The following is a 13,080-nucleotide window of genomic DNA, read 5'->3' as shown; positions in this document are numbered from 1 at the left end:
CATCTCCTTAAGGTTCGGAGAGGGAGTCCACGGGAATTTGGTGATTGGCACGTTGGCATGGCCATCACCATGGGTGATTGTGATTGGCTCCTTCTTCTCCACCTGCGGGGCAGGGCTGCAGAGTCTGACAGGAGCTCCTCGTCTCATGCAGGCCATCGCAAAGGACGGCATCGTGCCCGCCCTTCGGGTCAGTTCGTCTACTCATTTATACAATCACAATGTTAGCTTCCTTTCTAATGGTTTTTCATACCAGGACAAACACCACTCCAGACAGACATACTCTTTAAAAAACAGCGGTGGTAATATATTTCTGTCTTGTCCCTGCAGATCTTTGGTCATGGAAAGGCCAACGGAGAACCCACCTGGTCCCTCCTGCTGACAGCTTGTATCTGCGAGAGCGGCATCCTCATTGCTTCCCTGGATGCAGTGGCTCCTATTCTCTCCATGTGAGAACTGAACTCTCTCTAATTTACTGCCTTTTTTCAAGAACCGATGGTGAGAGATTTCCGAGCAGCCAGTCCCCTGCTATTCCTTAACCGATACAAATGCCAAATTTTATGGGCTCAGGTTTCAGCTCACCACATAAAAAGGCAGACCGCTTTTCTGCTCTGGTAATACATATAAATACCAGTGAATGTGACAGCTATTGAGACAATACACTCTTTGGACTTTAATCAGGGTGAGATCACTCTGTTATGTCACAGGACATAAGAAGAGCTGGGTTTGAATGGAGATTCTTTGTTTCTGTGTGTCCTGCAGGTTTTTCCTGATGTGCTACATGTTTGTGAACTTGGCCTGTGCTCTGCAGACACTGCTGAGGACTCCAAATTGGAGGCCCCGCTTCAAGTTCTACCACTGGTCCGTTCAGCAGTTCAACTGAGAAAATAACAGCTATATTAGTGTATTTTAAAAGGATTTTTACATTTGTCTGTCTGTCTCTCTCTTTACAGGGCTCTGTCCTTCCTGGGGATGAGCTTATGCCTCACTCTCATGTTCCTCTGCTCCTGGTACTACGCCATCGTCGCCATGGTAATTGCCGGCTCTATCTACAAGTATATCGAGTTTGCAGGGTAAGTGGAGCACAACCTCAGGAGAGATTGGATTCGCTGGCTGCCTTTGGGTTTTGCTGGAGTGTGTGTGTGTGTTTGTGTATGTGCATACTTTATGTTAAAAGTTTTCTGCTTCTCAATCCACACATCAATATTTTTTTTTGGGAGTTTAAAAGGAAATTGGTGTTTCTCCGTTGTCTGTTGGGGCTCCTGTCACTTCCTGTCTTGTTCCATGTTCACAACACCAAACATAAATTAAATATATGGCTGAAAACGAGGTTTCTTTCGCACGTTTACAAACAATTGAATTCTCAGCAATAAAACAGGAGAAAAAACGATGTGTGAGGTAACAGATGCCAGACTACCTTTGATTTTACAGGTCTACGTTGCCTTTTTGTTTAGTTTTAGTTTATTATTCACAGTGTGTGCTTCCATTGGTGCTGCTATTGTTATGTGACGTCAGACAATTGTTTCTTCATGAAGTTGGTGTAGATGGATTTATTTTACAAGCAGGAACTCCGACTTCAGGTGGCATTCCATTGAGCTTTTTCTAGTAAGAGGTTGGAAATATTTGATTTCCGAGTTGTCTGGAACGCAGCACAAATATGCTGTAGGAAACATGTTAACACCATGTGTTACACTTAACATACTTACATCCATAAATATGGGCAGATTTTGAGACAACCTTACCTCAGCCTGTCCACTACCCTCTGGTCCTGCCAAATGGCTTGATACTCCCTCACTATGAGGGGGAGGGGCAGCCATCGCTCAATAAAATTCCATCTGCCGTCCTGGCTCCAAAATGTTAGAACAAGCTCCCAACTGACATCAGGACAGCAGTCCTGACCACTGTCACCTGCTCAGACTGCACCTTGGCCCATGAATCATTACTATACATATATATATATATATATATATATATATATATAATGAAAAGCTTTCTAAAAAAATGTAGCATTTAATCATTTTTATATACTAGCATGATTCTTGCACTATTTGGGTTATATCTTCACGGCTGATTGTACCCACTAAAAGTCACTTTGGATAAAAGTGTCACCTAAATTAAAGTAATAACTGGCCAATGGGCACAGACGTGTAACCACACACCTCCACCCCCTCCTGAATAGGAGCAAGACCCTCCGCTCTGCATCTGTTTCAGTTGTGTATTTGCCTGGTGAAGCAGAACTCTCAGGTTTTTTCAGGTCCGTTGGTTCTGTTGCAGCTGAACTTCAGTATTTGGATCACACTTGAGAAAAATATTGACGCTATTATACTGAATACTACGACACGCTATAGAAATATAAATGGAAACCAGCTAAGAAATGAAATGAGTGTTCTGTTTTCTTAAAGTGGTGCCTGTGCTCAGTCAGTAATCCATCCATACTTACAATGGAGTATTACCGAGCCATGCACACTGAGTGTCTAAGTGCTGTGATCCCATGTGGTGAGTGACGTCATGTTAACTTGACATTTACCAGTGAGTCCTAAACCTCAATCATACTGCATTAGGTCAAACTGTCGTCTAAAAATAGATAATGCTGTGTGCTGACTGTATCACTGCCACTGTTTAAATTAAGAATGAAGCTGCAAAACTATTCATGTTTTGATTGAGGAATATTGATTGATTGGTACTTGTTTGTGTCACAGTGCGGAGAAAGAGTGGGGTGATGGAATACGAGGTCTGTCTCTGAGCGCTGCACGTTACGCTCTCATGCGGCTGGAGGAAGGTCCACCGCACACCAAGAACTGGAGGTATGACGCACTGACCCAAAGTCATACATGTTGTTGTTTTATTGTTGTTCTAATTAACAGAAATGAACGTTTGTTTGTTCAGTTTCTCCTAGTTAATGTGATTCTCCTCATCACAGCTGTCAAACAAGTGTTTTTGAATTCATATTAACACATCAACCTTTCATGTTGTTTCTCTCAGTCTCTCCTTCCCAACTAGGACTTGTACTGGGCCCACTCGGCCATTTCTTTTCTCACACTTTTCTTTTAAGCTTCATCGCTCTCACTGCCCTGCATTTCTTTCCCTCAACTTTTTTCTGCCATGTTTTCACTTTCTCTCCCCTCTTTTTCCCCCTCTCTTCAGGCCCCAGTTGCTAACGCTGGTTAGTACAGACGCAGAGCAAAACGTGGAGCAGCCTCGTCTGCTCTCTCTGACCAACCAGCTGAAGGCGGGCAAAGGTCTGACCATTGTTGGAACAGCTCTGGCGGGCACCTACTTGGAGAATCACGACCGGAAAGAGCGTGCAGAGCAGGTAGGGAGCCCTAAAATTCCTTTAAAAGAAAGGTTTTTAAAATCACATAATATTCATTCCTATTCATTTGATATATCATAATATTCACAGGTTTCTTATTAAACACAGTGAATCCACAAATAGTGTAAAAGTGTGGACTTTCCATAATAATTAAAATCAATGTCAAAACTGCAAAAGTTAGCCATATACTGTAAGTGTCTGGAAATACGTGATCATTTACTATGTTTTGATAGAGCTGGGCAATATGGCCAAAATCTTTTACTCTTTCTGCTGGTCATTTCATGAATAAATTGTGTACAATATAAACATATAAAACGTTTATTTTCTGAGAAATTTGAGTTAGTATGTGCTCGTTATTATCTATTTAGTCAATATAATTATGCATCGTATTATTTCTATATCACAATACCATTACAATACAATTTCATTGTAAGTAGATAAATTATATTGAATTATCGTCCAGCCCTATTTTTTTGATAGTAGGATACTATATTGAGGAGTTTTACAGGCAAAACAACTTACACTAAAGTTGTCTTTCTCTTGTTATTACTTTCTTGCCTTTGTAGGCGCTGCGTAAACTGATGGAGACTGAGAAGGTGAAGGGCTTCTGTCAAGTGACCGTGTCCTCGAACCTGCGTGATGCCACCTCCCACCTCCTCCAGGCCAGTGGGCTCGGAGGACTGAAACATAATGCTGTGCTGGTATCCTGGCCACGCAACTGGAGGCAGGGAGACGAGCATCAGACCTGGAGGAACTTTGTTGGTGGGTCACTGGGAACGTAGATAAATTAATGATGTCATCCAAAAGCTTTGACTCTTCCTTAGACAGATTTTAGGGTAGTGTGTTGTTTCTTCAACCACAAACTGCAGGTTTTTTTTTTATGTTTTTCAATCTCCCTAATAAGAGTACAGCATGGAAGAAGGGAAGGAACATTTGCTAATGGACAACATAATTAGTCATACCAAAAGACGCAGTAACAAAAACACACCAGTTTAGATCAGAAAGCAAACACACATCATATAATCATATCGGATAAATGTCAAAGCTTTCCATTCAAACACAGCCAGAAAGCTACATCAAAACATCCAAAACCTTTAAAAATGTGAATGAATCTGTGATAATAGTTTCTGTGATGAAGATTTGTAGAAGTAGTATCTCTAACAACTCCGTCTCTCTGTACGTGTATGTTCTGCAGAGTTGGTCAGAGAAACCACCGCTGCAAGCCTGGCTCTGCTTGTCCCGAAGAACATTGCAGCCTTCCCGTCCAATGGAGAGCGCTTCACTGAGGGTCACATTGACGTGTGGTGGATCGTCCATGACGGAGGCATGCTGATGCTGCTGCCCTTCCTTCTCCGCCAGCACAAGGTACGGTGCAACAGTGATTCCTACAAAAAAAGACAAAACACGGTAATATTTATCAAGTACAATTCAGTACAAACAAGTAAAGAAGCAAAGCATGGTCTAACTTGTTACAGACAAAATAAACACTTTCAAGGTTTCATGCATGATTTGATATCCCATAATCCTTTGATAATATTTCCTGTAATGTTCTCTTAAGAAGTTGCAGTTTAAATACTCTGAGATGCAAATAAGAAATGGTTTCTGTAGTAGAATTATGTGGTGATTTTTTATAGTTCGAAGGAGGTATCAAGATCTGACAAATCACATCAAATAAAATAAGATTCACTAATGATAAAAAAAGAACAAGGGTAAGGATATGTGAGCAGTGTTGTTTTTGCTGTTCAGGTTTGGAGGAAGTGCAAGATGCGCATCTTCACTGTGGCCCAGTTGGACGACAACAGCATCCAGATGAAAAAAGACCTGACCACATTCCTCTATCATCTCCGTATTGACGCCATGGTGGAAGTTGTAGAAATGGTGAGTTTTCTTAAGACAAGACTTAAACCACTTATGTCAGAAAAAAAATCTCTTAAAGTACATACATCTTTAATCTCTGTGGAACACAGTAGGTTGCGTAATCAGAGAACCCTGCGATGCCTCGGGCTTGGCCAGTTGCTCTAGTGAACACGACTAGTATTGTGTGCAGGCAGAGGCATGACTGCCCTGTGAACTTCACTGTTTAAAATTGCTGATTGGTGTGAGGTACAGCATGAAATACAGCGTGTGTAGAGGCATAAGTATGCTAGCCAGATGGTCAAACTGGGGGAAATGCATCAATTTTCTTTTTAAAACCAGATATTCACATGCACTTAATGAAGCGATATGGCACGGAAAAGTATGCAAGAATAATTTTCTTCTATCAAGCTCTTTTTTTTATTCTTAACACATTTACGTGTGTCACTTTTCATGTGTTAAACCATGTGTAACACCATGAATGCCTTTAAGGAAAGATTGTCCAAAAGTGTGCGCCGTCATGCCCATTTGTACGATTCATCGCATCTCGCTCCTGTCTATGGAGCCAGGCTTTTCACTCTGCCTTCAGGTGCGGCCATTCAGAAAAGATATAAACACATCTGCTTTGAGACGAGGTTGGACAACACGTCATTTGAAGCAGTTTTTGTTCCAAGCATACCTCATGCAGGATTCACCAGGAACACAGAAAGCATCATATAAGGGATTTGGCAATGAATATGTGAAAAGCACAAAAGAAAACAATAATGAATAAAAGAAAAATGAACCGTCTGTTTCTTTCACCTAAGCATGACAGTGACATCTCAGCCTACACTTACGAGAAGACCCTGGTGATGGAACAACGGTCTCAGATGCTTAAACAGATCAACCTGAGCAAGACTGAGCGTGAGAGAGAGGTAAGTTTGTTTATGTCAAAGTTTTGTTGTTCTGAAATGCACACATAAACTTGACATGACTTGACGGGCGGACTTGTCATGGCTTGGCATGATTTGACTTGACTTGACACATAAGCCCCTTTGGACAAACTCATATCTGCGGTTAAATTGGAGCAGTGGGACACCCTATTTACCCTCTCTATAGCCACAGCAGCAACTGCTTTGCTTTTGTGAATCACAGCATGATGTTGTTTTGATCAAAGAGGAAAATAAAAGATATTGATTTCAGTGTACTGATTTCAGCACCTCCAAGTTCTTTGTTGAACTTTGAGATTGCCTGGTTCTCCACGTCAATAAATGTAATAAGAGCAATGTAATTATCCTCACTTTTACTTAGCTTTTTTTGAGAATCATTGCTGTGATATACAGTAAATAAATGTCTTGTGAAAACACATTCCTGACTTGCCTTGCTTCTCATAGATTTTAAGTTTCTTTATCTAAAAGATCTCTGCTCATATCACTCCTTTTCACTTTGCTTCATCTTTATCTTAACAGATCCAGAGTATCACTGATTCATCCCGTGGGTCAATCCGCCGTAAGAACCCAGCCGCTGTGACCACCCAGCTGAGTGTGACCGAGGACCCTCCAGCAGCCAGCAAGGAGGAGAAGCCTGAGGAAGAGGTAGAGCACATCCGACCTTAGTATGAAGTTTATGAGTGTGCACTCATGTAGTAGCCTACAAGACATATCTGCCAAACTCATTGTTAATTTGTTCTGGCAGAGGTCTGGCCCTCCACACAGACAGATCTCCAGCGGCTTGATATTGTACGGACCAATCACAACAGTTAATCTCATGTGGGCCGGGTTTAAGATGATGACTGACAGTGTAACGGTCCAGTTTGTAGGTCCATTCAGCGCATTTAACTGTCAAACTAGACATTGCTGATCAAATATGACTCAGTATTCTCTTAATGTATTAACTATTTCTAGCATTAAATATTTAGATGTAATTTGAGAAAGTTTGTGACCAGGCTGCCAATGTTTTCCACTGTCCAAGCTCCGCTGTTTCTTTGATGTGTTTGGTTGTAGTTTATGTTACAAGTAAAGAGTTTTTTTTCCCCCTCAAGACAGCCCATGTGACTGCAAAAGAAACCACGTAATATGCAGACGAAACAACGTGAAGCTCCTTAATCACACTTCTCTTTCCTCTCCCTCTCTCAAACACTGTGACTCTCTGTGACTTTGACCTGCATTCCACCTCAACCGTGACTCTTCCATGTAATGTACATGTAAATCCACATCCGTCCTCTCTTCCTCTCGTCTCATAGTCAAAGTCGGCCTCTTCCCCTGTGTCCCCCCCTGCCCAGGTCCAGCTCATCCACGACAACACCACCCCGACTAGCCCCGCAACCCCGGCCACCCCGCTGACCCCCACAGAGGGGGCTCAGAGCCCCGGGGAGCAGGTCCAGATGACCTGGACTGAGAAGTGTGATGGGGAGCCGGCCAAGCCGCCTGGCGCAGCCACACCAGAGGGCATCAAGGACATCTTCAACATGAAGCCGTGAGTGCTTTAAAATGCTAATTGAACCTTTACCTGTTGTAAAAGTGAACTACCTTTTTGTTCCAGACGAAAAAGAGCCTCAGTCTTCTTTTTTTCTGTACAATATAAAACCTAAAGTGGTCTGAGAGTGCTGTAAAATGATTTAAAAGGTTTTCTTTTAGCAGAACTTGGAATAGGTACACACACAAAAAACATTCACAGCTTAGTGTTGTCACGATACTGGAATTTCTAACTTCGATACAATACTTTGAAAAGGTATTATATTTGATCCTATTATCGATACCACAGAGAAAAATATATTATAGCATCATCTTTAATGAGCAAACACCACAACAATCTGAAAATTAATATAATTAACTGGAGTGAAGACCAGAAACACTGAGTGAGAGGAGGCGGGGCTATGTGGGCACTGCAGCGGTGTGTGTACGTGTGTCAACTCACTGTCAGAGAAAAGAAGGAGCAGAAAGAGCAGCGGGTAACCGTGCATCAATACTGCGGAAAATTAGTAACAAAACCGTAAAATATTCAGTATCGATATGCATTAACACTTCAATCTTTTTAACAAGACTACTTAGTACTGATAATCCTGTGTTTCTCTTCTTGCCATGCTGCAGCGAGTGGGAGAACCTGTAAGTATCGAAGTCCCTATAACCTCATAAAGCCATTCATATCTGATTCTGACCGCCTTGGCCACATGAGCAGATGAAGATGGAATACTTGTGTGTGAATGAGCATCTGTCACCTCGACCAGCTTACTTTCACGAAATGCTTCGTAACACGCTCTGAATTATCACCTAATCTGCGTGAAACACATTGACCTCATTATGTGCTGCTGTGTCTTCACTCAGGAACCAGTCCAATGTGCGACGCATGCACACCGCGCTCCGGCTGAATGAAGTCATCATCAAAAAGTCCTCAGAGGCCAAGCTAGTCCTCCTCAACATGCCCGGGCCACCCAAGAACAGGACAGGTGACGAGAACTGTATCCTTCAGCCAGAGAGAAGCGGGTTTACTGAGAGGAGGTCCTGATATGTTAGAGACAGGTCTGCTTGCCTTTTAAAACACAAGTAGTGAGCTTTGATACTGTTTGTGTTGCAGGAATAAGCTTTAAAACATCACAATGTCACACATGCAGTTCTGGATATCTCTGAATGTGGGGGGCTCAAAATAATTAATACGAACAAGGCTAGAGGCTTAAAATGCAGTCAAGTGAATCTGTATTACTTTTTATCTGAAAACTATCCTCAGGACTTATGAGAAAAGGGGGAAGCTCAAATGCACAGGGAAGAAAAATCACCTTTGTAACAAGGAAAAAGCAAAGATTTATAAGGATTCATATATAAGACTAGTCTAGATCAAAACTGTTTTACACCCAGAATGTCAATTGAAAAAAACCTTGCCATGTGCCATTGAAATATTGGCCTATACAAGTATAAATAACAGATCAGTTCATAAATTGACATTCAGGTGGTGTTAAATACATTGAACTTTTTAGTGGCGCTCTACAGATACAATCAAAATCAGTTTAAGCCTCTGGGCCCTTTCCTCCTCCAGGTATAAACTTAAAGTTAATTGGTTTGGTTTCGGGAACAAAAATAGCTGTCATTTGTTTGTTTTCAGAAAATATGTGTGAGATGGCAATGGGAGCAAATAAGTCGTTAGGAGAAGATAGAATAGCATTTGCAGGTAATATTTTAGTTTTATTCTTTTTGATTACTCTTTTGGTATACTGCATTTTGACTCAAAAAAGTTTTTGTCAGTTACAGTTAAGTAAAACAAATTAGGAAATATGTTTCTGAGACTAAAAGATCTAAACTCTTAATGTCATCTCCTGTCAATTTTGACTTTATAATCTCTGAGGATATCATAGTGTTGTCTGAAAATTTGATTTTTTTTTTTCTTCGATTGACTTCAATCCGGGAAATTTTGATGTTTTTTCTCAGAATATTACCTCCTTTCCCAGCCTACCTACAATGGCCCTGGTACGCCATCAAACAAGGTATAACAAGATAATAAGTGAGATTTAATGAGTCAGGTTTAGCTGTTTCCCTGTTGCCACTCTATATGCTAAGCTAAGCTAACGCTCTCCTGGCTCTAACATCTTCTCATCTAACCACAAGAAAGCCAATGAGCATTTTTACTAAAATTCTGAACCACTGATTTTACGCTCCAGTGTCAGCACATGCAGTATTTTAGTGCATGTATATATTGTAGGTGCTTTTTCTAGTTTCTTTAACGCTTCTTTCCAAGACATGGAATTCCTCGAGGTCCTCACTGATGGTCTCAACCGGGTCCTCCTGGTCCGCGGAGGCGGCCGCGAGGTTATCACCATCTACTCCTGAAAGAGCAGCCCCCTCCCCTACTACCTCCCTCCCCTACCCCACCCTCAGCCCTGTTCCTGTGTCACCCTTACCTCCATCAACGCTGCTTCATTATTATGTGGCTCTTACTGTTTATTTCTGTAAAATAGTCCTCTCACACCCAGCCAATAGCCCAGCTCAGCTTCAGCACCTCTCCCTCAGCTCCATCCCCAGCAGACCGATGAGCTCAGACACTACACCCTTCATCCTAGTCCAGTAAGCTGCTAAAGCTATCATCAGCTCTAGACTCATTTAGATGCTATCTAGATTTGTTCCTGAAGAGACCTCTTTTCTTCGCTAGTCTGTTATCTGCTGTAGTAATTCGCATTGAGTCGGAGTCACTCGTTTAGGTGGAGGTGGTGGTGTTGGGTGTGGGTTGTTAGCTGAGGTGTGAGCGTACATGCATGTATGTGTCCGTCTTTGTTTGAATCTGTACAGATTCTTATTGGGTTTTTTTCAAATACAAGTGTGGCATAGCAGCGGCTTCTGCTCGGAAAGAACGAGAGCCAGCTGAAATGAGCTCAGTGTAGGCTTGTCTGTTTAGTTCCCTCGTGGTGATTGGACACCTCCCAGCGTTCCAGCCTGTTGTCTTTGATGTGATTTATCTTTCAAGGCAAAAGGACACTGCTATCCACGGTCAGGACCACCAGCTGGATGGAGAATAGAGTCGTTACGTATGAACTCTGAAATTCACATTGGTATTCGAAGAAGACTGAAAAGGCACGTGGATCAAACCTGCAGTATTATCTTTAACCTAATCACTCCTTTTAGCATGGCGTCTTTATAACTGTGTGTGTTTACTTGTTCTGTTACCGCCATCACTGTCTTTCTACCTGTCCACCTTTCAACTCATTTCTTTAGTGGCTGTTCATCCCCGTGGCCACTGTTCGTGCCAAAAAAAATATAACAAGGCTAGCTTAGTTTGTAGAGATTGACACGTGATTAAAACTGTGAATAGTGCGTTTCCTACCAGAAGGCTGGTGTAACAGCGGAGTGGGGAGACAGTACAAACACCCCGAGGAGATTATCATTGCCAGCACCTCTCGACCCTCGTGTGGATCACTGTAAATAATGTACAAGCTCTGACGCGTTGTTCAGTATGAGTGTAGTATTTTTGTGACATACTAAAAAGCTTCTAGTGGAGAGAAAAAGTTCCTTCGATGAGAGGGACAGCTCAAAAACGCTATTATAAAAATTTATTTATCTATTTATTTATTTATTGGATGACATAGGCTCCTGTCACTATGGTAACCGTCATTGTAACCTCGACACGCACTGCACCTGCACTGTGCAACAAGTGAAATTTTGATGAATTCATCAAATTCATTGAATTGAAAAAAAAGCTAAATGTTATTTTTTCATCTAGAGAACAAATACATATTTATGTTTATAGACAAAAGTTACACGTATTAATGAAGTTATTGTATGTCATTTTGTCACTCAAAGATATATTGTTGTTTTTTGCCTGATTTAGAAACATTAAATGTGCCATATCAAAGTATTTTTCAAAGAGAAATATCGAACAAAAATGTTTTTGATTGAATTTGGGAGAAAGTGTGCTAAAAAATAAAAGGGAAACCGAGGTGTCTACATGAAACTAGTGCGGTAATGACACTGCAGTTGGAAGGTCACCCTATAGACGATAAAAGAATCGATGTTCAGACTTCAGATCTGAAGTAGACATATCAGCTTTTACCGAGGTGAGACTTCGAACATCTATCAGTTGATCGTTAATAGGGTCAAGTCTAGCTGGGAAACTTGCGTTGTCCACAAGAATGAACTCTATGCAGTAGACTCTCCAGTGAGATTTTATATCCTCTAGATTGGCAGAGATTTGAGCCTCACATGTCCCTTATCGAATGACTTGTGAGCAAATCATATTTAGGTTTTTTAAAAAGTGCAACTTGGAAGGGATGTGTAATAGCACATAGCTGAAATCCGGACTCATGTGATCATGTTATTTATTTTTTTACACATATATTTTGTATATGTAGATTTCGTAAGTCTTTAAGAAAAAAAATCCAGAATCATCTCACTCTGACCAAGGACAGCTGTCACTTTACTTTATTTCTGTTTCTTTTCTTGAAGAAACTGTTTTTGGTCATTTGCACTTGTAGTAGAAATATGAGTATAAATAAATAAATACGTATATATATATATATATATATATATATATATATATATATATATATATATATATATAGATACACAGAATATACAATATAGGAAAGCAAAACAAATTAGTTTCTAGAACTATTTACAAACAGTATTAAATGTTTTTAGTGTTGCTTGAATGTCGGACCATATGTTGTGAATGCTGCTAGTATCAATAGATTTATTTGTACTGTAAATAGAGATGACTAAAGCAACATTAAAGATGAAGTGAAAAAGGGTATAGAAATACATATCAGTGGTGGTGGTGGTGGTTTAACAAGACAAGGCTGTACCTGTAAACATTTGGCCTGAGATCTCTGGACAGCATTAGCTTTCTGTTTTATTAGAAAACTATACAATGATGCAATATTAAACTGAGGGCAAACCATCCACCCTTTTATTCTCTTTTCAAAACAAAATGCTCTCTTGATTATCACCATCTTTAATCCCTTAAGTAAAGTGAACCAATTCTAACGTAACCGCTAATTAATTTACTTAAAGAAAGCTATAGGAATCACCAAAATATATTTAAGTATGAATATTTATCTGTTAAACGTTACTATTTGCAAATTTCTAAACACAACTACCTTTGACACCTGTGATACTTAAGAAGCAGCCACTCCTAGTTTTTAGATTTTAGGGTGCCAAGTCGTGAAGATTTTCTTTAATATGCTTGTCACACTTAACTCTGACAAAGGGGTTGTTTAGCGCTCACAACAGTTTTTGAAGAACGTGGCTATTTTGGGATTGTCTCCACATTGCCTGCATCAACTGAGCCTTTTAAATTTATTCAAAAGAAAAGATATCTGCTGTTTATTGGAGAAGTTTATTGGAAATGAATTTATTTATTGAATAATACATGTTTTATAATTGCTGTTTGCATGGTACTGTGTGGCAATACTCGTTTTAGTGGTTTCTATAGTGATGACTTACACGTTCAAGGTGCAG

At 40.5% G+C, this 13,080-nt stretch overlaps 1 protein-coding gene across 5 annotated transcripts in view; it reads left to right on the top strand.

Annotated features, from left to right (window-relative positions):
* slc12a5a (solute carrier family 12 member 5a) overlaps nucleotides 1-10,143 on the top strand; it is a gene marked incomplete at its 5' end in the record, with an annotated part of 169,115 nt that extends 158,972 nt beyond the window's left edge. For 2 of the 5 annotated variants that reach the window (XM_083938584.1, XM_083938586.1), the window contains 15 exons: nucleotides 13-187; nucleotides 328-446; nucleotides 760-858; nucleotides 951-1,070; nucleotides 2,697-2,801; nucleotides 3,142-3,310; nucleotides 3,877-4,072; nucleotides 4,506-4,675; nucleotides 5,057-5,188; nucleotides 5,971-6,078; nucleotides 6,613-6,738; nucleotides 7,425-7,618; nucleotides 8,233-8,247; nucleotides 8,467-8,600; nucleotides 9,869-10,143. In XM_083938584.1, the coding sequence (XP_083794710.1) occupies nucleotides 13-187; nucleotides 328-446; nucleotides 760-858; nucleotides 951-1,070; nucleotides 2,697-2,801; nucleotides 3,142-3,310; nucleotides 3,877-4,072; nucleotides 4,506-4,675; nucleotides 5,057-5,188; nucleotides 5,971-6,078; nucleotides 6,613-6,738; nucleotides 7,425-7,618; nucleotides 8,233-8,247; nucleotides 8,467-8,600; nucleotides 9,869-9,960 (1,954 nt within the window). In that variant the 3' untranslated portion in view covers nucleotides 9,961-10,143. Of the gene's footprint in view, nucleotides 1-12; nucleotides 188-327; nucleotides 447-759; nucleotides 859-950; nucleotides 1,071-2,696; nucleotides 2,802-3,141; nucleotides 3,311-3,876; nucleotides 4,073-4,505; nucleotides 4,676-5,056; nucleotides 5,189-5,970; nucleotides 6,079-6,612; nucleotides 6,739-7,385; nucleotides 7,619-8,232; nucleotides 8,248-8,466; nucleotides 8,601-9,868 lie in introns of all 5 variants that reach the window. The other 3 variants (XM_083938582.1, XM_083938585.1, XM_083938583.1) reach the window with 2 other exon arrangements.
* Between the last annotated feature and the right edge of the window lie 2,937 nt (nucleotides 10,144-13,080).

The sequence above is a fragment of the Echiichthys vipera genome (genome assembly GCF_963691815.1).
Source record: "Echiichthys vipera genome assembly, chromosome: X".
NCBI lineage: Eukaryota > Metazoa > Chordata > Actinopteri > Perciformes > Trachinidae > Echiichthys > Echiichthys vipera.
This window is presented reverse-complemented; position numbering and strand designations above follow the sequence as displayed.